Genomic DNA, 24,155 nt, shown 5'->3' on the forward strand with positions numbered 1-24,155 from the left:
GTCTTAATCGCTCCCCACTGCTCCCATTGGTCCGTTCTCCCTACTCCCCTGCCTACTTCGTATATAAGCAGCGCCTTTCACATCCTATCACTACAGCTACTGCTCTCCGCATTCCAAGCTATTCAACTGCTCTGAAGACGGAGGCGCTACGTTCCTCCGAAACGTCGGCTAAAACGAAGAATACACGGTGCCTAAACCCAGAAGACGACTTTCTTCATTGTCATCGCCGTGAAAACCTCAAAACGTACATCGGAGAATTAGTTAAGATTTAATTGAATGATTTCATTTCGGTCCACAAATTAACAATGGTCATCGTCCGGACCATATTCAATCAAATCTGATATCAAGGGAACAAATGCTTTTCTCTTGTTTCTTTTTCAGGTTCAATTCTATAAAAGATTAATATGGTATAATTAGTATGTTAATGCACTTCAATTTTTCATGGAAGTTGATGACACAGCTAAACAATAATTTTTCCCAATTTCAGTTCCTTTTATTCATGGGGAAAACTTTTTATTTTTAAGCAGCATAAATATATTTTCTCTAAGCTTTCGAATATCTCACTTTATTTGTAATTAATATATTGAATAAGATGTGCATGCCCTAATGACGTAGCTTGAAAAATAGTTATCTTATTTTGTAAACAAACGAAGTGTACAGTGCTTGAGATAATGCATCCTGCTATCTTTCTGTTAGCCAGTAGTTACCTTTCACTCCAAGTAATCGCTTTAAGCAGGAGGTTTACTTTGCAGAAACTTGATCTGCATATAGAACATATATACTGAAATTTATGATAGAATTTAGTGTTGGTTCTTAGTGTTCTATTGGAATTGGATAGTGTTTTATTTGTGTATTATAAGTGGATGAGAAGATGCAAATTTTTATAAACAGGAATTCGATATTTTCGTAACTTGTACTCTTCTCCAAGTAAAATAAGAATGATCAAGTCAAGGAGGATGAGACAGGCAGGGCATGTAGCACGAATATGGGGAAGCTAATGCAGAAGTAAATAGACCACTAAGAAGACCAAGACGTATGTGGATGGACAATATTACAAAAATTCTTAGAGAGATAGGATGAGATGATATTGATTGGCTTGCTCTGGCTCAGGATAGGGACCGGTGGAGGGCTCTTGTGAACACGACAATCAACCTTCGGATTCCGTAAAATGCTGGGAAGTTCTTGAGTACCTGCGAAATTGGCAACTTCTCAAGGAGTGCTCAGCTCCACGAGTGAGGGATTTCGCTATTAAATAACAGTGACCTATATATTTTATTTATGTTCAATAATATTTTTCGATTGAAAAAAATTCTAGAATAATTGGAAATGGAGTGGTATAAACTAATGGTATAACCAAAATATTACTTAGTAATTATTCATTTCGAATTTTGAACAATGAAGTAAATTGCGGATGACTGCTGACACAAATGTTTCGATAGGACATATGATACGAGTATAGGAGAAAAATGTGACATCGATATGGATTCATTGTATCGATAAATTACATATTTTTCTACCTTTAAATTACTCATATTTGTTCAAGAGGACTAAAACTAAAAAATCGTCCTGTGCAAAAAATACTTAACGTGTACTGCTAGGCAACCGAGTGAAAACCCCTCGCTTGAGTTCACGCAACAAAAGGGCGAATGTTTACAACTAGTTGCTAGGCAACAATCAGCGAGCCAATTGTCTGGTGAGATAGTTGTCACGTGATTTGTTTTCTGTGTGGTCTGCCCTACGCAACATAGAACTGTGTTTTCTGTGCGTGGTCCGTGCCGAGAAGATGTAAGAGAATACGGGAATGGGAATTGAATTCACTTGAGTTCCGAGGTTCCTAGGGAACAGCAGTGTGGCCAGAAGGAGAATTAGAAGACTTAGTGTGTGACGTTACATGTGCTGTAGTTACATTTATCTAGAGATTGCAAGTACTAAATTTAGTTATTACTAATGAAGATCCAATAAACAAATTCACCAATCCAAATTCGCTTCTTAGTTACTGTGACACGTGACAATATAGTGCATATTTCGAATTGGTTATTAGGAAGGAAGGCGACTATAAATAAGCTTGATTACGGAGTAATGCAAGTAAACCAATTTACAGGATTCATAATTTCATTCTGTCAAAATTACACCCGCCTCTGTTGTCTAGTGGTCAGAGATCCTGGCTACAGATCCACAGGTCCCGGGTTCGATTCCCCGAGCTATCAGATTTTATGAGAAGTAGTGGGTCTGGAATTGGTTAGATACTTCAGCAGATTGTAAGAATATAGAGCTATTTTGATACAAAATTGCTTCTCGATTTACATCCTTAAGTTAATTAAGATAAATATCGCCTCCATCTTCAGGGTATAAGAAATCCGCGAGCGATGACCAGCGTGAGCAGGTCTGCAGGCGATAAGTTCCTCCGAAACGTCGGTTAACAAACTATCTACACGTCGCAACATCCCTGAAGAAGTCATTCTTCATAGTCACTGCCGTGAAAACCTCAAATCTTACATTTGTAATGACGCTTCACGTCAACTTTGATATTGAATTGCAAGAAGGACGACATAAAGCACGGGAACAGAGGAATGGAATGTCTTACATTTTTTTAACAAACAGAATTGAATATGGAGAAAGTCGTCTTCTGGGTTTTGGCTCCGTNTCTCAAAACTTACACAGAATTGAATATGTTATCTAAAATCCACTTTTATCGAAGTGAATGAAAACTCTCTTGTTGCATATCTATAAAGATCACCAGTCAGTTTATAATATCATCCAGTGCACTGTACACTAAATGTGAAACATGAATGTGGATAATGCCGTAGGGACAATACATTTTTCTTATAAATTAAATGAGAGCGCTAACCACCATAATAAGTCCTTGTAATATGCGAGGAAGGGACTGCTGCTGTGATGGCTTCTGTGAACTGGGTGTGCGCGCTGGGTGTTAGGGGTGGCGGGAGTATGAACTGGCTGGGTTGCTCAGGGTCCTTCGGAGAGCCTCGATACCTCTGTACGTTCACGTCGGGTCTGGGAGACGAATAATGTTCATGAATATTTTGTTGATCTGGAGAAGAGGTTATGAAATCATCTGTCACTGAACTCTTGTGAGATGATCGATAGTTTGTTCGTTGACCCGGTACCAGAGCTGAAACACCAGACATTCAGAGATAAGTTAAGACACATAAATGACGTCACAAGCTCCATGGTAGAATTTTAACTGCGCAGTTTGCACTTCTTCAGCTAATCAATGGACCATGTCATGTAACTCGATTGTGTTAACAAATATTAAAATTGGTCCGTGTTCTGAGCCAGATTAATCCCGTCAAAGTCCTCATATTATTTAAATCCTTTTAATATTATCCTTACATCTATGTCTATACCTCCATTTTTCCTCTTCTCTTCAGGTTTTAGGGTCATGATTCTGCATGAATTTGGCCGTTTTCACGTGCAAGCTACACCCTCCTTCAATTTCACCCTTCCTGATTTGAGAGTGCAGGTCATGCAGCTGCACACTGTTCAATTTTTTAGTCCCCTGTTACGTCCTCATCTTAGGTCCAAGTATTCTCCTCAGCACATTTCTCAAAAACATCTTCAACGATTCACCACGGGATGAGGAAACAGAGTTTATGCTTGTCCATAAACAGCAGGTAAAATTATGGCTTTGTATATTAAATTTATGCCGGTCACGGTAGCCGAGCGGTCTAAGGCATGTACTGTCTTCGCTCGCTTGGAAACCAGGATCGTGGGTTCGAATCCCACTCAGGGCATGGATATTTAGTTTGTGTGTGTGCGGTTTTCTGTGTTTGTGTACAGGTAGAGGCCTTGCGACGAGCTGATCACGGGCCCAAGGAGTCCTACCGAGTGTGTAAGTTCTAGAAAAACCGAAGTGAACGGAGAAGTTCATGGAGGTAGGCCTAGGCCCACTGGAGCTGTAGTGCCAAAGGGGGAAAAAATATTAAATTTATGAGTAATGATGTTAATTTTTGTCGTGAGTAGAAATTGGTATGTGCTACGGTCCAGATGTTCAGTTTGCTAATTGATTCAGACAATTTTATAAGTTATATAATATTATTCTTTCTTTCCATTAGGCAGAAGAGTTGCGGGCTCTTGTGAATACGGTAGTGAACTTTAGGATTCTATATAGGGAGGAGAATTTTTTGAGTATCCGAGGGACACTTAGCTTCCAAAGAAAGACCCTGTTTTACGGAGGTAATTAATTAGTCAGTTACGCAAAACCGCCTCTGTGGTCTAATGGTCAGAGTTCATGGCTGCAGATCCAGATGTCCCTGGTTAGACTCCCGGCGCTAGCAGATTTTCTGAGAAATAGTGGGTCTGGAACGGGGTCCACTCAGCCTCATGAGGATTTCGCATAGTGGGGGGTGGAGTCCAACTGGGTCCACTCGGCACGGCGGCCACTGATTGGCTTATTGTACCTGCCCCCTAGTGATTATGATGATGGAGAATTTGGTGGAATGAAGATTGGCAGGGGAAACCGAAGTGATCGGAGAAAACCTACCCCAGCGCCACTTTGTCCATCAGAAATCCCACTTAACCAGACCCGGGTTTGAAACCGGGCCGCAGAGGTGGGAAGCTAGCGACTATTTCAAGGAAATAGCGGCTCTAGTTTAGAAAACCGAAATTAACGGCCGGGGGGGGGGATTCGTTGAGCTGGCCACGCGACACCTTCTATCCGCTAAATTTGACACTAACTTCGCCGACAAGCGGCAGTAGCTCGGTTGGTATAATTCTCTTGCGGACTAGAGGACACGGAGTTTGTTATTTTGTTTGTCAGTTACGTAACATGTGCATTTATCTCGACGGTGCAATCTTCCACGTCGTATCTTAATTTGCACTAGTGGAAATTATGCACACATTCAGATAACAGGAAGTGTCGGGATAGCGCAGTCCGTAAAGCGATTAGCTACGGACTGGAAAGCCAAGGGGTTGGAGTTTGAGTCCCGATGGGGACAAAAATTTTCAATTCTCCATGTCGTCCAGACCGGCATTGAGGTCCACCCAGCCTCCTACCCAATGGACATCGGAGGCTCTTTCTCCGGCGGTAAAGCGGCCCGGGGCGTGAAGCTGACCACTCGTCTCTAACTAGTGCTGAGGTCAAGAAAATTTTGGTCTTTACATCTGCTCCCCCATACGTCCTCATGACGTAGAGCGTAATTAATTAAGCACAGGGACAACAAAGGGATAACAAAGGCATTACTTAGTAGTTTCCTTTGGTCTAACGGCTTAGATTAAAGCATTTGAAAAACTAAAGGGTTCTGACGATGGCGCATAATACCCAAAATTACTGGGATTTTGGACTTTGTCCATAGTCCAGTATTCTAGAGACTAGAAAACACAACGCTTCGGAAACTGGATTTGTTTTCGTCCCAAGATGACCTGGGCTAACAAGACCCAGTGATTGAAATGAACTCTTTCTAAGGGGCCCGACTGAGTACGTATCTTCCCCCTCTCACCTGAGGACGGAAACAGATCCAGTTTCCGAAACGTTGTGTTTTCTAGCTTCTAGAATGGACAAAATCCAAGAATCCCTAATTATGAATATTAAGACCTTCATAAATTTTAGTCAGAACTTCTTTATATCTGTAAGACAAGCTTTAAGCTTTAAGTGTACAAAGTGTCAGAATTTCCACAGTCGGGATTATTCTGATGCACAAGAAACCCAAAGGGGTTGCAATATATGAGGTGCGCTTACACAGGTAGTAGTTCGGGCTGATAGAATGGAAGTTGACTGGAAGGTCTTTTTGTAGCAACCGAGCTGACCTCTGGTTGTTGAACTCTGAACTCTCTGTTGGTATACGCTGATTTGTCAGAATGTTCACAGGAGGATCCGGGTGCTGCTTCAGCGACTTCTGGAGCTGGATGTAGCTTAGAAATCTGTTACCTTCAAACAGTCAATAAGAGTCCATCAGAATTGTCTAACGATTGCAGTTCTATTCAATTTCTGGAAATCCGTAAAAATAAGCTCTTATGTACACTGCACAAATTAAGGAGCTGTAACAAAGTGAAATAAATTTTAAATTCTGATGTTTTGGATCGATACTGTATAGTCTGGTAGAGTTACTGACGTTTCGATGAAATCAACTTCCTCTGTCTTCATTTTTACCCTGAAGATGCAGGCAGCTGGTTTAATCCCTTAAAACGAAATCTAGATCTTCACTTTTCAAATATATTACAAGTCAGTATATATATATATATATATATATCAAAATATAGTGACCCAATCGAGCGGGTTGGAATAGCGGTATCACCTAGAATTATATTGAGGACACATTTGATTCGCATCTCGACTGGAACCCTGGCTATATTGAACGATGATTTTCTTTGAATTCTTCTGTCCTTCCAGGCAAATGCCTCGCTTTCTTTCAGTGCCTTCCAGTTTATCATTTAGTCGTTCTACCATTCGATGCTTATGAAGCAAATGTTGACAGCTTCATGAAATAACCGACAAGAAAAACTGAAACATTTCTTTAATTAAAGTAACTTAGACTATCGACCAATGTAAATCGAAATCAAATTTCATCGGAATGTTTTAATTCACAACACAAATGTCCAATACGAATATTCATTCAACGGTTTCTAGGTTTTGGTATTACATTGAAGGCTTGGCCATTACGAATTCCCTCCAATGCGTTGTATAAAGTACACTGCGTACTGAACAAGTAAAAGAAAGCATAACTTACATTACATGAAGGTACTGAAGTGTAATATAACTAAAAAATAAAGTAATCTCCATCAGGACTGTACACTCCGCGGTTCCGAAAGATTATTCTTTATAGGTTGTAATTTGTATTTGTACATATCGGCATTGCTTAAATGATCATAAATCTGGAATTAATTATTTGGGAGATTTCGCCAATAAATTTTGAGCTTAAACCAGTACAAATGAGGATTCGATAGTTACACAATGGACATAATGCTGCAAAATGAGACACAAATAGTAAATGGTAAACGGTACTCTACGTCAAAACATTAAGACATGACTGATATAGAAACATCCCTACATGTTTCGGGTCCCTTGTGTCCATCTTCTGGGGATTTTGAATAAAAGTAATCAAATCGTTGTAGTGGAAATCCTTACGGCTCGATCGATAGGTTCAGCCTTGAGCGCCTTGAGCATGCAACACAAGTCAGTTACTCCCAGCGCTCCCAGCAGGCAGCATGTGGAACTCCTATCACGCAGAACGCATGGGTAACCCAAGAGGATAAAACGGGGTATGGATGGATACATTTGTTTATGCTAACAATAGAATAAGAATACAACTTTTCAACCTTACTAAACACGCATAAACACATAACCCGACAAGTGAAATAACCTCGCACTGGGGTTTAGGAGTGTCAGACGTACACTTATGTACACTCACATCGGCGACCAGCACTAACTTCTCTTTAGGAAATATTTTGTCTCAAAACAGGATGTTGCGGGGAAAATGAGATGTTTAATTTAGAATGTTATCAGATTTTGTGCTGTGAAGAAAATGAGGATCCTAAAATTCTTTAAACACGTCGGTTTTAAATATAAACCTTATTGGCAGATTTCAAAGTAACACACTTCAGTTTTCCAATTTCCATATGATATGGATTTTCTCTTGTTCCTACACTTTTCAATACACCCGATATTGTCGCCATTTAGATCAGTTTAACACTTTCCATTTTATGCTGTAATTTATTTCTGCGTGTGTTACATTCACAGGTTTTAAAATGATACAAATTAATTTATTGGCTTCAGTTTTCATTCGCGAGATTATTGTGCTCACAAGAGGGCTCAGGTCGCATCTACCGATGAACACTCTTGCAAAAAAGTAGTCAACCAGAAACACACACAAATGAACTTAAATAATAAGGCACTATCTGGATCTAAGGCACTAAGGGATCTGAGGTTCTCATGGCCGTGTCTGTGAAGAGTTCAGGGTTCTGGGCTGTTAACACCATTCCCTAAAGCTACACAACATTACAACCAAGTGGACCGTGCACTTAATAGAACACAACTTTATTTTCTAATTCTTGTAGACCGAAATATATTATGAGAATTATATAAATTTATCTTAAATATATCAATGTTGTATACAATGTATAATTTAATTATTTATTACTTTGCTGAAAATACCTGAAAATGGCGACAGATTTGGCGAAACCTGTAGGATAATAATTTACGAGTAATTAGTTGTAGTAAATATTTGTATTGTTATATAATTTTAATATTTAATATATAAATAGTTTTCTTAATATTCTGCTTTTTGCATGTGTGGTACAGTGGTAATGAGGTAAGCTCTTAACTCACTAATTATACATATACATATATACATTTGTCCTAGTATAATGCATCGAAATATATATCAACCACTTGTATTTATGAAAGATGTTGATATTTACGTACTTCCTATTTTATTAAAGCTGTTATGTAAACAAAAGTTATCTAAAATTTAATATAAATTTAGATTGTAATTTGTCTTACTTTGAAGGTTCTACTAAATTAAAATACATTTATATAAAGCAGTTCGGCCCCATTAACTCTAGAAGTCAAGACATAATGGTTTTACTTCATAGTCGCGGAATTCACAAACACTGACTGCCAGTAAATCCTTTTATTATTGAGCCAACCACCCACCCAATCAATCAATCAATCAATCAAACAATCAATCAATCAATCAAACAACCAGTATAGACATACACACTACTTAACAGATAACTTCCCACCCAGCAACTTGACATAATTAGTCCTGTAGCACTTCGCCTTGTAGTCGAGATGCATCCTATTTCAAACCCCACCAGAATATACTGAAAAGAAATCTTCTTGCAGATTTCAAAATTTCCTTGTGGCAAATGCTGAAAATTGTCCAAGACCTCTTTCTTTCATTCTCTTCCAAAATGTCGACATATTTACAACTGTCTTACCGAGTGTCATTCTGAACTACCCGACGGTAGTCGCTGATACAGCCTATGCAGTCAAAGTGCAGACTCCGAAACTAATTCCAACGATTCATTTTAGAAAATATATTCAGTACTTACACAAGTACTGCAATACCTCCATAATTAAAACTCTTATTAAAACAAACGTAATTTAGAACTGAATATACATTCAGAATATTTGTAATTTGTCCTAGCTTCGAAGTTCTGAAGTAAATCGGAATTCTTCCAGGTAAAAACGGTTCGGTTTCTTTAAGAATTGGTAAAGTGTCGTTGAAGAAACAAAGTAATATCAGAATAATTCTTTCGTCTAGGATATAATGCCACGCATTCCGTTGAAAGACAAAAAAGGTTTCGGAAGAACACGTCGCCTCCGTCTTCAAGGTCGAATGATAAGAGAAACAAGAAACCAGCCTAAAGCAGGCAAAATGTTATTCTTCGATCTTGAATTTGGAGGCGACATGGTTCTCCGAAACATCTGTTAACTATCTCAGAGGACAGAACCACTCATTACCACCGTTGCAAGAACCTCAAACCCCACAAAGTACCAAGTAACAGTTGAATATGTATGCGTTTTCTGTAGTCACTCCCTGGACACTTACTGGGGAACTGTGTGCGTATCACGGCATGAAACCCTTTAGGGCCGTCCACTTCGTAGTCCACAGTGCGCACTCTCCCGTCAGGTTCCAGCACACTGTAGGCTCCCTTAACGTACTCTCCATGCCTGTGTTCCCACCGGTCATTGATGACCCCAGAGATGGGGTCGTCGACAGCATATTTATACTGGTACTGCACCTGTAAACCACATGGTTTAGTTTCTTGGGGTGCAGTGAGACTGAGACCACTTGATACGTCGGCCACTGATTGGTCCATTGGAAAACCACATGGTTACGGAAGGTCTGACTTTTGGGATACAGAAGGATTTTTCTTTCTTTGGTCTCCTATGTACAGTGTAACGGATCTGCGGGTTCTTTAGAAAGCGAGAATTTTCTCGAGTATTTGAGCAGCCATTAACTTTTCAAGAAACACGCTGTTCCGTGGAGACACGGTGTTGTTTATTTTATATTATCTTCAGTTACAGCATTATGATTTTTCCCCAGTGTTTTCTCGCTCAGTGAAGGAATCGTCTTGTGAGATATGCCACAGAGTATGGATCTGCTAGCCTCCAACGAGTGGGTATTGATCAAGATCTTATAAATTAAAATGTTAAAGTTTCTTGATACAAGTGGAAACCTAAAGTTAATATTTTAGTCAATTACTTCCTGGTTCATGTGAACTATACAGGAGGTAAAAGAGTTTAATAATTTTCACGTTCTCCGGTCACTGGAAGTTTCCCAGGATTTTATAATTTTTTACTACTGAAAGCGGAAGAAAGAAACAAAAACAAAAGGCATAAAATAAATTTATGCCCTTGTAGAATCCTGTCTTCTGGGGCGTAACTCCGTGCAGTCCGTTATATCCCGGAAGGCAGGATTCTCCACAACTACGTCTGTAAGAACCTCAGATCCTACAAATGTTTATGACACATCTGTATTAGAATTTTAGTTTTTCAAGCTGCAGTAATTCATTGAACATGAACTTCAAGAGGCCGATATGATGACTTTTGTATGTGTATCAGACGGTGTATTGGGTAAGTATTTGATTAAATTAGTATATGAAATTCGGGGGAAAATTTGGGAAATATTTAAGCTTGGATCATATTCCTCATTAATGGCTGCCGCTTTATTTCAAGACCTGATCAAATTCTGAATAGGTTATTTCTTCTACAACGCTTATATATCGTATATACATATTATAGTAGGTAATGTAATGAGCTCATGTATGTGTTCAGGCACTTTGATATTTATAATCTGTAATATTCCGTTGCTATGGATTCGGTTCGAAGTCGGATTGAGTATGCATTTGATGGTCACGTGTCTTACGTTTTCGTAATGCTAACCTGTGTCGAGGAGATTTGAGTTATTCAACAGCTCGATTTTAATTGAAATTGAGAGAGCATATCAATTTTTAATTATAAAACAAGAAAGGAAGGGGCTACTTCGAAGATCAAGCCGTAGATAACGGGCAATTAAAACAAAAATCAAAGAATTCGAGTAGGTGGTAAAGAATTATTTACTTGGCTCAGGTTAGGCTTCACTGCCTGGCTTTTACGAACATGTTAATAAAATTATTCGGCTTCATAAGAGGCACAGAATTTCTTGATTAGCTGGACGATTACTACCAGACATTATGACTAACCGCTTGATGTTAGAAGCAAATGAAATTTAGAGTAAAGCCAGTGTGTTTCATAACCATTTCTATAATATTAACCTTTTGATTAATTTGGTTATTCGGTAATAGCCAAATTTTATTGCTTTTAGTGTTACATGGAGTTATTCTTGTTCCGAACATAATACGGAGGGTAATATCGTATATGTATGTATTTTCCAACATGAAAGATAAAGCTTTGTTTTACTCTTCAGTCAGTCGCTGTAGACTGTAAGTGGTTCCTGTAGGTGTTGAGTTAGCACGCAAAAATAAATAATTTCGTTATTATTAGTATTGTTATTATTATTTTAATTAAATGAATACTTGCAGAAAGCAGTCTTCTGGGATTTGGCACCGTGTATATGTGGTGTTAACCGACGTTTCTGAGGAACGTATCGCCTCCATCTTCAGGGCAGAAGGAAAAATATAAGAAATCCGCAAGCGAAGAGACCGTGAGATGGAGGCGATACGTTCCTCCGAAACGTCGGTTAACACCAATATACACGGTGCCAAATCCCAGAAGATTGCTTTCTTTATAGTCACCGCCGTGAAAGCCTCAAATCTTACAAATGAATGCTTCTCTTCAGGATCTACTCCATCTTGGGCAATTGCAGAGATGGAAATGCAGGTCAACGCAGTTACTGTGTTTAGACTCTGGAAGCGCAGGTCAAGGCAGTTACTGTGTTTAGACTCTGGAAGCGCATGTTCGCCGTCGAATTCTCTGCCTGTGGAAAGTGTCTCCAATGTTCAGTGGGCTGAGAGTCGGTTGGAGCCCAGACCATCTTGCGCGGCACTAAGGTAGGGCCTTGCTTTGACTTAAGCACTACTTCGTAAACGTACATGGGGACTGAGACAATTCACACACTCCATTCCCGGTCTCAATTTCGGGTCTTCTATGCTTAGCCAATTTACAATATGACTAAAACTATGGGCACGTTTCTCACAAAATCACCCGAGTAATGAGCAAGAGAGAGTAATTCTTTACGGTTGTAAGTAGAACAGAAATATCACATTATAATTAGACTTCAGTATGACCAAGAGTATTCTAATATTCCAGTTATTTCAGCAGAACAGCTTGCCATGTGACTATGTATTCTTATTATTCCATCTCTTCAAACCACATTTGCATTATGCAAAGTTTTTATAAAGCCATTCTGGAAATTTCTTTCCTTCCACTGTTATATCAGCTCATTTATTCTATTTTATTCTTCCTCCTTCTTCTTTGTTCTCTTGGCGCTGACCAACTCAACGCCTGCTTTGACCACATGCGGATCTCCTCCATCCTATCAATATGTCTGTCAATTTTAGGTGTATTTCACAAATTCTCGAACAATATTTATGTCCTCTGGTCGTGTTTATCCTCCTATCAACATGGAAAAGTACCGTACCTACCGCGCAGACCCAAATAAAATTGTTTCGTGGAATATAATAAATTTAGTCTTGAAATTTCGGTTTTCAGGCAGATCCAATATAAGAGCATAAGAGGACTTCTACGAGTATGTTCTGAACCATCTGACATGACACCAATGTTACTTTGTGATACTTCTATTAAATTTGATCAATTTCAAGGACTCCTTGACTTAAGGGTGATGTTCCANGGTGTTGTTCCAAGAGTTACATTCATTGAGACTGCGGTATCTGGAATGTGACACCGTGTAGTCCGGCTGATGTTTACCTGTGTTGCTTTTATTCTTTTATTTATTCTTAGAATTATGACAACGTGCAAATATTGTAGTGCACAAATTTAATTCCCTTTAGTTCTTCATATGGACCCTACAAACAGGACCTAAACACTCCAGGGGGGGGGTTGTTATGTAGTAACCTGAAAGAGAACATTTTTAAGTAGTGATTAAGGATATATGAGACACATGTGTAAAGTATTGTCACGTGTATGAGTGACTATAGACGGGGTTTGGATTGGCGATTGAATTTATTTATCAATTAAAAATCGTAAGTACAAGCAACTATAGCTCTACCGCTATTTCACACACACTGCAATTCACTGCAGCACACATTAGTCTTATCCAGCCTGCTATGTCCTCAACAGTTGTTTCCTGGTAACGGCTTCCAGCGGCGGACTTTTCCCTTCTTCTGGGTTCCCGAGCTGTCCCCATGGCCATAGCTACCAGACTCTAACAGCAACAGCTCACAAGGACTGAGCCGCAGCAGTCCTCTAACTCACACACTCACTCACTCACTCACTCACTCACTCACTCACTCACTCACTCACTCACTCACTCACTCACTCTCTCACCCATCAACCAAGTTGCTCCACTTCACCCAAGTGCAGCTCCCAACTTAGAACATGTCGACACGAACCGCACAGAAAACACAGTTTCTCATTATTGGAGTTCAACTGTTTCCGTGGGAACATGTTTATTTACAAAGCCGCTAGCCATTAACGACTGTCGTATATTTGCTTATTCCGTGATCGTTGCCTAGCAGCGAGTGTAGTTTCACAGAAGTCGCTAGTTCCTATAAATTCACTGGTACAAAAAATAGTATTTTGCCCAATCGAAAGCGTTGTCGAACCTACTAGTAACAACCTGTCCCTTGATTTTCAGAGTGTTTCCTTGAATATAGAAGACAAAAATCATACGGAAATGAAGTGCACCCTTTTAATGCAACCCAGGAATTCAATTGCCTATTGTTATTCTCAATATTTGTCGTTGTATTATCTGCTGTGTACAACAGGCTCTTGGCTCAGACTTCTCCAATTTGTGCAGAATACAAATTTTCCTCTTCCTCCTCCATTATGTGTTTTATTGAAACAAAATCTGTAATATCACGTTGGATATTTTGATGAAATTTGTGTTAAGAATAGATTTGTTAAGCAATTAAATTAAAAATTAATAAAATAAGCGAAAACATTTTATGTAACATGTAGGATTTGGAAAATGACAAACTCAAGGAGGATGAGATGGACAGAGAATATAGCATGCAGAAGACCAAATTGTGGGTAGGAGAATAATATTAGGATGCAGCTTAGGGAAATAGGTTGGAGTTGTATGGACTGGATTTGTCTGGATTGTAATATGAAGCAATGAAGGGCTCTTGTGGACACGGTAATTAACTTTCGGATTCCATAAACGTTTGGAAATTTTTTGAGCAATTGAGCGATTGGCGGCTTCTGTAATACTCAGCTCCATGATTTAGTGTGATCTGAGGTTCTCACAGAGTTGGTTAATAAGGGTTCTGTTTTCTGGGATATCACGCCGTGTAGTCAGTTAAAGACCAAAAAATGAACTGGGGAAATAATTCGTCTCCATCTTAAGGGTCGAAAAGAAGGCAGGTAAGAAACCAGCATAAAGGAGAGAGCAGATCGTTCTTCGACCATGAAAATGGAGGGGACATATTTTCGGATATGCCATTCATTTTCATTTGAGTACATGGATATTTATCCCAGGAGATAGGCCTCTTAAATTTAGGTAACACTTCAGAAAAGTGTGGAACTACAAATGATTCTATATTCTAGATCACCAGTGGTTTTAATGGTAGTGATGTGTTGAATCTGTGAACAAATTTCTTCAGTTACTTTCATCCGTGTCGTATAACTGAAATGACGCAACAGTGACACGCAGCAATTTAACTTACAAGACTGAGGCCAGCTGTCCGGGTTAAGCAGTCTCGAAATACACGCCAAGTTATCTTGATTTTGCTTGTTGAATATTAACGCGCCTGAAGTTCCTACGTTGACATTTTAATTTATTGTCTTATAAAAGAAACTTGAAGTGTAAACATAGTGCTAATGAGACAAGCACTAGATGCATGAAATTTGGCGACAAGACGGCAGCTACATTTTCTAGTGCAATCAAGGCTCCACAGGGGTCTCAGTGAAGCAACTGCCTAAATGTTGTCATACACACAAGAAAAAATAATTCTATATTTGGCTTGGTCTTATGTACATTCTGGTTCATATTTAAGGCCCTGGGTTTCTTTTCGTCATATTAGGTCTATTTAAGCAGTACGTACACTATTTTCTTTTCATCTGACTCAGGACGTTCCACTGGCTACAGCTACCTTCAGATTCTATAAAAGGTGGACAATTTGTTCATTATTTGAGCGACCATCAGCTTCTCAAGGACGGCTCCGTGCGGTTTATTGCTTAGTTTACACTTGCATTTCAGGTGAAGCAATAATTAATGACAGTCAAAGGTAGAATTTAATATTCAAATCTTCGAGATTTTTGTTAGGAAAAAATAGCATAGTCGGTATAGCGACTGGCTACGTGCTGGTCGACGGAGGGGTCACAGTTCGAGACCCGGTACGGTCAAGATTTTTCTCTTCTCCACGTCTTCCAGACCGGCTTTGCCGCCCACCAAACCTCCTATCAAATGGGTACCAGATGCTTTTTCTACGAGGGTAAAGAGGCAGGTGCGTGAAGCTGACCACTCCCCCTAAGCCTTCATGAGGTAGTGCTTAATTAGTTAAGCACAGGGATAATTTTACCTTTAATTTACTATATAAATTCTCCTTATTTTGACATAATAATTCATTATATTGCCTTTAGAAATCGCAAATTTGCTTGCACCGAATTCTGTAGAAATCTGGTCATGCAAATATTTTCTTTCTTCATATGCCCTTGTTGAACAACATTGGCGTAAACAAGGTCATAATGACAAGAGTTGTGTCCTTGTGGTCACTCAGTGTGATGTACAGGTAGTGTCACTGTCTGAAGGTATGAACTTCTTTCTTTCAGTTACTTCATATAATCCGTAGGAAGTGACGGTGTAGATTCTGTCACATTTTATTTTAATGTTACTTTCCTTTTAAGTCTGGCTTTGTATCTACTATTTAGATCCACTGACTGTAATGTGTGATCAATATAGTTCAATCGCTTTTGAGGTTTTTAATTAAAATACCAATCAGAAAAGTTTTCTGTTTTGGGGGAGATGAATTCTTGATGTTTGGGAAACACTGTTCCACTTCCTCGTTTGAGGACACAAATTGGAAAATACAACAGACTGGACTTAAGGAAGTCTGAATTTTAATAGTGTCAGTAAAGGAGCTTGCCGATCACGTCGCCGCGCGGTCTAAGCCAAGAACAGTCTTCGCCCGCTCAAACACTGGGGCCGTGGTTTCAAATCCCACCCGAGGTATGGATGTCTGTGTGCGTTTTTTCTGTGTTAGTGTTGTTCTGTATGTAGGTAGTATCCTTGCGAAGAGCTTATCCCCTGTCCAAAAAGTCCTACCGACTCTGAGTAGGGTTAAGTACTGTAAAGTGACAAAGGCCCAACAAAGGGATATAGAGCCATAGATAGATAATAAAGTGAAGTGTTTATCTTGGGATATTCTTAATTAGAGAGACAGCAGTAGCGGGAGAGCGAAGCCGATTATATGCCTGAGAATATTTTGATTTTTACTTAATAGCTTGACTTTAAATTTTATACAAATTGGCGTACATACTTACGGAATCGTAAAAATTTACAGGAAATGGATTAGTTATTCGTGAGATACTTCCAAAGTAATTCTATTTTTATTTACATGTGATTTTGTTTTTTCCTGAAATTACATTTGATTATCATTATTTTGTGCTACATGTCTTCTTGAATGATGAGTTCATGTTTCTCATGGACATTATTTCATTATGATTCAGATCACTTGTTTCAGCTGTTGAATCTACTTGTTCTTGATAAAGGTCAAATTTTATTGTGTATTGTTCTTGCGAACGGTACAGATTGAGAGAAATCTTTTCCTCATTCACCTCATTGTAGTTGTCAAGTGTCTCCACATCAGGTTCTTGGCTGTAACTAGACTGAGACTTGGGGTCAGCACAAGTTGTAGCCGCAAGAAACAGGACAGCCACCCCAAACACCTGCAATGGAAATATTCCGTATCAGTTTCTACCCCCGCAATAGGGATATTGTTTCAGAGATATAAGGTATCAAGCAGGAAGATTTTGTAGAAGAACAGCATTTGCGTCCGGGAGACAACAGGTTCAAATCTCTGCAATGCCCAATATCGATATCAAAAGTTTTTCGTGATTTTGCTCAGGATTTTCAAGAGAATGATGCTACGATGCCTTCAAGTAAAAATTCCATAATAATTTATCTTATTTTCTCTCCATTAACCATTGTTTCACGGGATGACTTCGTGACGTGCTCAAGAGATGTGACCTAACTGGCTTATTAACTCCACTGTATTGGGTTCTTCTTGACAAACCGCCAGCCGTTCAGTTACTGCAGAAATTATCAACATTTTATGGGACCCGAAAGTTCATTGCCATGTTCACAAGATTCCGTAACTCGTCCTTATCCTGAGCCAGAAGAAAACATTAAAAGAGCTAGTGGAAAATTCAGTTACGTTACACCAGTTGTTGCCGCTTCTGTGGTCCGGTGGTCAGTGTTCCTGGCTACAGATCCAGATGTCCGGGTTCAGTTCACGGCGCTACCAGGTTTTCTGAGAAGTAGTGGATCTGGAACGGAGCCCACTCAGCTTCGTGATGATAATTGAGAAGCTTTTTCAAGTAAACGGCGGTTCCGGTCTAGAAAACCGAGATTAATGGCCGTGGAGATCAGTTGCGCTGACCACGCGACACCCTCTATCCGCTAAAGTTGGCACTAACTTCTCTGACAAGCAGCGGTCGCTCGGTCGGTACAATTCGCCTGCGGGCTAAAATCACGGAATTTACGTTAGTTGTAATTTTAAAAAGTTTCGTTTTGTTATAAATTCCACAAATGTATACCGTGTTGTATAATTAACTATGTGGATAACAGTTCCGCTTCATAAGCTGATGCTCACCCTGCTACCCAAATTTTGCGCCATTTACTACACTCCCAAGCGCTTGCCACTGGACGCTATAATGAGACACATGAATGCAGTCTACAATGAATACCTATATTTTTAACTTAATTTCCTAAAGTCGGCGTATGTGATCTGCATCCTGTCTGTGTGTCTACTCGTATGTACCCCTCCCCCCTAATTAGTAATTCTAGAATTCCAGAGCCAATCCGTATGAAACTTCTTATATATACCGTGGCAACTGGACCGATCTCAACGGCGTACTTCATAAATCCCTCCCATCAGTCTTTGTGTCTTTATCCTCCTATCGCTGCGAGGCGTGTTAAGTGTATCCCCCCTTCCNATGAGACACATGAATGCAGTCTACAATGAATACCTATATTTTTAACTTAATTTCCTAAAGTCGGCGTATGTGATCTGCATCCTGTCTGTGTGTCTACTCGTATGTACCCCTCCCCCCTAATTAGTAATTCTAGAATTCCAGAGCCAATCCGTATGAAACTTCTTATATATACCGTGGCAACTGGAGGCGTTGTTTCCTATTCGGCCTGTAGCGTATCGGAAGAAATTAGGCTGTTACTTATTTCCGGAACTTGTACTGGCATTCATTTCCACATTATCCTCCTACCTACGCCAAGATGTTCCTAGTGATCTCTCGTTTTCAGGTTTTTGAACTAATATACTATTTTGTGTATTCTTTTTGCGAAATGCGCAGGGCTGCTCTATGCCGTGAACATGGTTTAATAACCCCAGAATATTTGATCATCATCAGTAATCTGTCAAGACGACAGGTCCACAGTCTCTTCCAAAACAATTCCTCCATTTAATGCGATCTAGAGCTTTCTCCTTCAAATGACAGTATCCTCTTCTGTCCCCAAGGTCATCCAGCATCTTCTTACGTCTTCTTCCTCGTCTTCTTGTCACTTCTATCCGCCCATCTATCTTTCCTTCGATAACTTCTTTTAGAAGGCAGTTTCTGCGTAAAACATGACCAATCCAATTAGCCTTCCGTTTTCTTATTTCATGTAGGATATTCCTCTGCTCACTGACTCTAATTAACACTTCTTCATTTCTCACATAATCGGTCCAACTGATCTTCTCCATCCTTCTCCAACACCACATTTCAAAACTTTCCAGATGTTTCTGATCTACTGCCCTAAGTGTCCATGTTTCAGCCCCATACAGAGCTATGCTCCAAATGTAGCATTTCGTTAGTTTCTTCCTCAAATTTAAGTCCAATTTGCTGGTAAAAAGATTCTTCTTCTCGCAAAATGCAGCTTTTGCCATGGCAATCCTGGATTTAATTTCACTAGTACACCTTCCATCATCTGTTAAAAAGCTACTCAAATATTTAAAACAAATATTTGATAAAGAACATAAATTACAAGGATATCATTACCCAACTTTCTCCGTTCTGTTTCTTTTTTTCCTTGGTACTACAGCCCCAGTGGGCCTAGGCCTACCTCCATGAACATCCGTTCACTTCGGTTTTTCCAGATCTTAGACATAGGGTAGGACTCCTTGGGCGGGTGATCAGCTCGTCGCAAGGCATCTACTTGTACACAAACACAGGAAAACGCACTCAAACATCCATGCCCTGAGTGGGATTCGAACCCACGATCCCGGCTTCCGAGCGAGCGAAGACAGTGCACCCCTTAGACCGCTCGGCTACCGTGACCGGTTTCTCTGTTCTGTTAGCCACTGTTAAATAAGTGACAGTTATGTCAAAGTAGTAAAATATATTTAGAACACCCCCGAAAGATACTGCCGTAAGATAATGCAATAAGACGCCCAATTATGCAAGAAGTTTTCGCTTTTTAACATATACAGAGTGTCTATGGCAGTACAACCCTCTGTTGGACCTTGGCCGCTTTTTCAGTTTCTTAACTCTATACATAGCGGACAGGACTCTTTTGACGGAGGATCAGCCTGTGGCAAGGTCGCTACCTACACAAAGAACGACATAAACACAGAATTAACATAGAGACTCCCTTATCTTGAGTGTGTTTCGAACCCACGAACCCAGCCTGCAAGCGAGCAATCTCAGTTCATACCTTAGACCGCGCAGGCAGTGTGCTATAATCCGGGAGGTCGCACGTTCGATTCCCAAAGAGGTCACTTGATTTNGGATTTTTTAGTTGACCTAATCCCTCCAGCCCACTATGGCCCTGGGATCGACTGAGCCGCTAACAGAAATGTGTACCATGAATTTTCCTGGGGAGAAAGGGCGGCCGGTGCGTAAGGCTGACAACCTCACCGCCATCTGTGAGCCGATTCTCTAGAAAATGTGGGGTTTCAACCTCTCACAACCCTATGGGCCTCCATGGTCTGTTACAGGGATAGATTTACCTCTTTTCTATAGGAAATACAAATTTGCGGAATTTGTTGTAAATTAAAAATAATTATGTAACATACGCATTTCATTAAAACAGAAATCCTGTCTATTCACTGTACAGATTTTGTCATCTCAGGTTACTGTGCCAAGGGTGTTATGTCTATTATGTCTATAGACGAATTTGCCATCTGGTATTTAGGCCATGATCACATTAAATGACTATTAAATTTACTTGAAGAGATATGACTAACTAAGCGCGAAGACCGCCTATGGAGAAAGTCATTATTGTTGAGTCGTCCTTCTTCTCTACCTGCATATGTCCGCGTTTTTCAACTACATGCTCGTCTTCATAAATGGTGGTTTTCGTGTTTGATAATGGGTGGAGCGCATCGGTGAAACTACGGTCTCAGTGGAAAGACATGATTTGTTCAGTTGCCCTGACGTCTGAGTATGAAGAGTGGTGACATCTTTGAGAGGATATTGGAAGTGAGGACGATACTTGATCTCTATGCTATAACAATATATCAGGGGGAAAACTTGGCCTGATTCTAATTGTTATTATTTAAATCTAAAGAGTGATATAGTGAACTATAAGAAGTTCAAGACTATTTATCTTCTGGTACTCAACGCCTTGTAAGCCGGTAGATTTGCATCATGCCGCGTTGCAAGGGAAAAGATAGTGTTCTTCGTAGTCATTGTTATCTCTGTTTCCTCTCGCTCCAACCTTGGAGGATAGGGCTGATTTCTCAGTTTCATGACTATTTTTACAGATGGTAGGGTTCCTTGGACGGGTGATCAGCCCGTCACAAAGCCTCTACCTAAACACCGGAAAACACAAACACATACAAACACCAAACATCCATACCTTGTGTGGGATTCGAACCCACGATCCCGGATTCCGAGTGAGCGAAGACAGTTCATGCCTTAGACCACTCGGCTACCGTGACCGGCAGTCATTGTCATAAGAAACTCAAATACACTACAATGAAAGTTAATGTAACACGTTTCCAAAGTCTGTGACTAAGTACTCGTAGTTTTGAGTCTCACTGAAAGTCTATCCCGGCTGAAGTGTGAGGCGGGCTTAATTCCGTCAGCAATGTGAGTTTAAGAATAGCAATTATAACATAATATGCATTGACACAGGGTTGTAGGCATATTTAGACCTCCAGCTAATTTTGCATGACCTTGTGCTCTTCACGTTTCTGTGTAGAGGTCCAAATTAGATGGCATCATTCAAATTGCAGGACGTCTCACAGCCGTCAAAATAGGCCACTGGGTTAATTACTTCGGAATAAAATGTCATCAATATTTTAGAGAAAGGCCGTGTATTTAATTTGAGTTAATTCACTGTCAACCCATTTTTTAGAGAAGTTATGAAAGAGATTTATTCCGCTGAGAATAAGAAGTCACAAAATAATTTGCAGCTAGTACTTCTTGATTTTACTGCACACCTCAAGGTAATTTATGTTACACAGATCAAATTTTCAAATTCATCATTCGTAATTATCCTATCATTTGATTTTGCATATCCTCGTTGCTGATGAAGCGTCGTTCAACAAAGTAATGGACTACTAAAGCACCCTCTTTTTTTTCGAGCAAATATATGTACACACGTATATTCCTTGCATTTACAAGACATGACCACTTCATGACTATAACGATTTTTAAGCGTTTTGCATGTGGTACAACACCGGTAGTTCATACGATTTGGCATTTGGCTATCTGAGAGATACAACTAATGAGCGAACGTATAATAATAAAGAACACAAATGATGGGATATAAATCGTATTTATTGCACAGCAATTTAGCTATAGGATGTTCCATAAAGTCATTGATTTTTATCCTAATTTCTTTATTTTGAAAGAATGGAAGGAGGCTTATGAGATCAAATTGTTGCCTTTGTGTCTGTACCCCCTACAATTGCTGGGTAACGGTTCTGTAAATATGCTCCCGCGGCAGCAAATATACACGCCATGTTTTCTATGCCGTTCGTGTCGTATCACATACTCAGTATGCAGTGGAAGGAGAGTAGGCGTTTGGTTTTACCCCGATCTTCTTTTTTATTTTCATATTATCACATAGCTATGTCGAACTTTATGTTATCTCTACGTAAGGAAAAATTTAATGTAATTTAAATTATTTCTCATATCGCTCAGTATTATATTCTGAGCTACTGGGAGCATCTTTAAATGAAACACGAGGTAACACGAGAACAGCGTCCAAATATATGAAGCAAGACCCATATATTTCTGGTGACAGAGAAGTTATACGATAAGTAATTCTTAATTAGTAATTACGAAAGTGAAAATTATCGATCTAAATAGAGTTATTGAAGAAGATATCAGTGTTGCTGCAAATTACACTAGCAGCGAAGGCACATCTGGATGAGAAACTGACTAAATATTGGCGGTGTGCACCAACACAACAACACAATGCAACATTCACACTTCCCTAGGACATACTTTATATTATGGTAAAGGAGCTCAGACTTTGGAGGTAACCTGTAGATCAGTTAAGTACCTTCATAGTCTGCTACAGTAACTCGTGCCAAGTTTATTACAAGTCTCTGGTGTCGCCCTTGAGAAATTCCTCTCCTTTCCCTGCACATCTTCTCTAGGCCCGAGGACATACAGTCATATCTTCGCAAGAATATTTCACTTCTGCAATTCCTAAGTGAGTTGGCTTGCAATGTACTGTATTTACTACGAGTATGACGCGGTGTGAGATGGAATGCATGTCAGATGCTTAATGGAACTCGCATTTTTAGTAAACATCGGGCGTAATTTTTTTCACACTTTAAGTGAATAGGCACGATCCAGAAATTCTTGTATTGAATATGCTTTTATATTTTGCTTGCTAGAAATTCCACGTGAAATGAAGATGTTTCGACCAACACTCTGACCAAAGCGGCGAAGCCTCTGATTTATATTTTGAAGTACGAGGTTCGAGCCTCAGCATGAGCACCGAGTACCCTAACAGAGGTTTCAGTAGTTTTTCTTAGTCCGTCCAAGTGAATGCCGGGGTAGAATCTTGACTAGGTCATTACTGCTTCCTTTCATACTTTCAGAATTTATTATTTATATCCAGTAACTCAGTGAGTTACAATTTTTTTTCATTGGCACTACAGCCCCAGTGGGCCTAGGCCTAGGCCTACCTCCAGGAACTTCTCCGTTCACTTCGGTTTTTCTAGATCTTACACATTCGGTAGGAATCCTTGGACGGGTGATCAGCTCGTCGCAAGACTTGTACCTGTACACAAACACAGAAAAACGCACACACACAAACCAAACATCCATGCCCTGAGTGGGATTCGAACCCACGATCCCGGTTTCCAAGCGAGCGAAAACAGTGCATGCCTTAGACCGCTCGGCTACCGTGACCGGTCAGTGAGTTACAAATACCATTGTTAAATACATCATATTAGAAGAATGAATAAACGAGCATTGAATTCGAATGCTCTCGCAAGCAATCTGGCGCGGCAGGAAGCATACCAACTAGGCAGGCCGTGCATGCAGGTTCAGAATCTACAATCTTGTACCATATAAAATGGAAACATTTTATAAATTTTAGGCAGATATGTCCATTTTAATAAACTGTTGCTAGAATGGTTTCCGAAAATATAGTTTTAGCACTTAGAGGTGACAGTCCTCCGACGCGGAGTAGGAGAAGTATTGGTAGTGGTGGGGAGAGCTCCAGCATGCCTACAAGTGTGGCGGGGAATGCAGTACATGCGTTCTGGTGATTAACGGACGTCGTCAGTAAGGAAAGTGGCGTGGCAGATGTGGGACACACCTCTTCAAGTTCTCATACCTTAATTTCACCCTCACTTTACTGTGATGTGCAAACGAGCCATTGTATGATATTCATGTCTGAATGATTGTTATATTTAAGACTATTGAAATTCCACTAATGTAATTTCCATTG

The 24,155-nt window shown here is 39.8% G+C and overlaps 1 protein-coding gene across 2 annotated transcripts in view; it reads right to left on the reverse strand.

Annotated features, from left to right (window-relative positions):
* Positions 1-2,687: 2,687 nt before the first annotated feature.
* The window catches only part of LOC111869981, a 40,489-nt gene continuing 19,021 nt past the window's right edge, over positions 2,688-24,155 (reverse strand). Inside the window, exons 2-5 of one of the 2 annotated variants that reach the window (XM_023861888.2) lie at positions 16,859-16,969; positions 9,510-9,702; positions 5,696-5,884; positions 2,688-3,130 (exon numbers count right to left, since the gene is read on the reverse strand). In XM_023861888.2, coding sequence (XP_023717656.1) covers positions 2,844-3,130; positions 5,696-5,884; positions 9,510-9,702; positions 16,859-16,969 — 780 coding nt within the window. In that variant the 3' untranslated portion in view covers positions 2,688-2,843. The remainder of the gene's footprint in view (positions 3,131-5,695; positions 5,885-9,509; positions 9,703-16,858; positions 16,970-24,155) is intronic. The other variant, XM_023861897.2, reaches the window with a different exon arrangement.

The sequence above is a fragment of the Cryptotermes secundus genome, unplaced genomic scaffold (genome assembly GCF_002891405.2).
Source record: "Cryptotermes secundus unplaced genomic scaffold, Csec_1.0 scaffold1064, whole genome shotgun sequence".
NCBI classification, from domain to species: Eukaryota; Metazoa; Arthropoda; class Insecta; order Blattodea; family Kalotermitidae; genus Cryptotermes; species Cryptotermes secundus.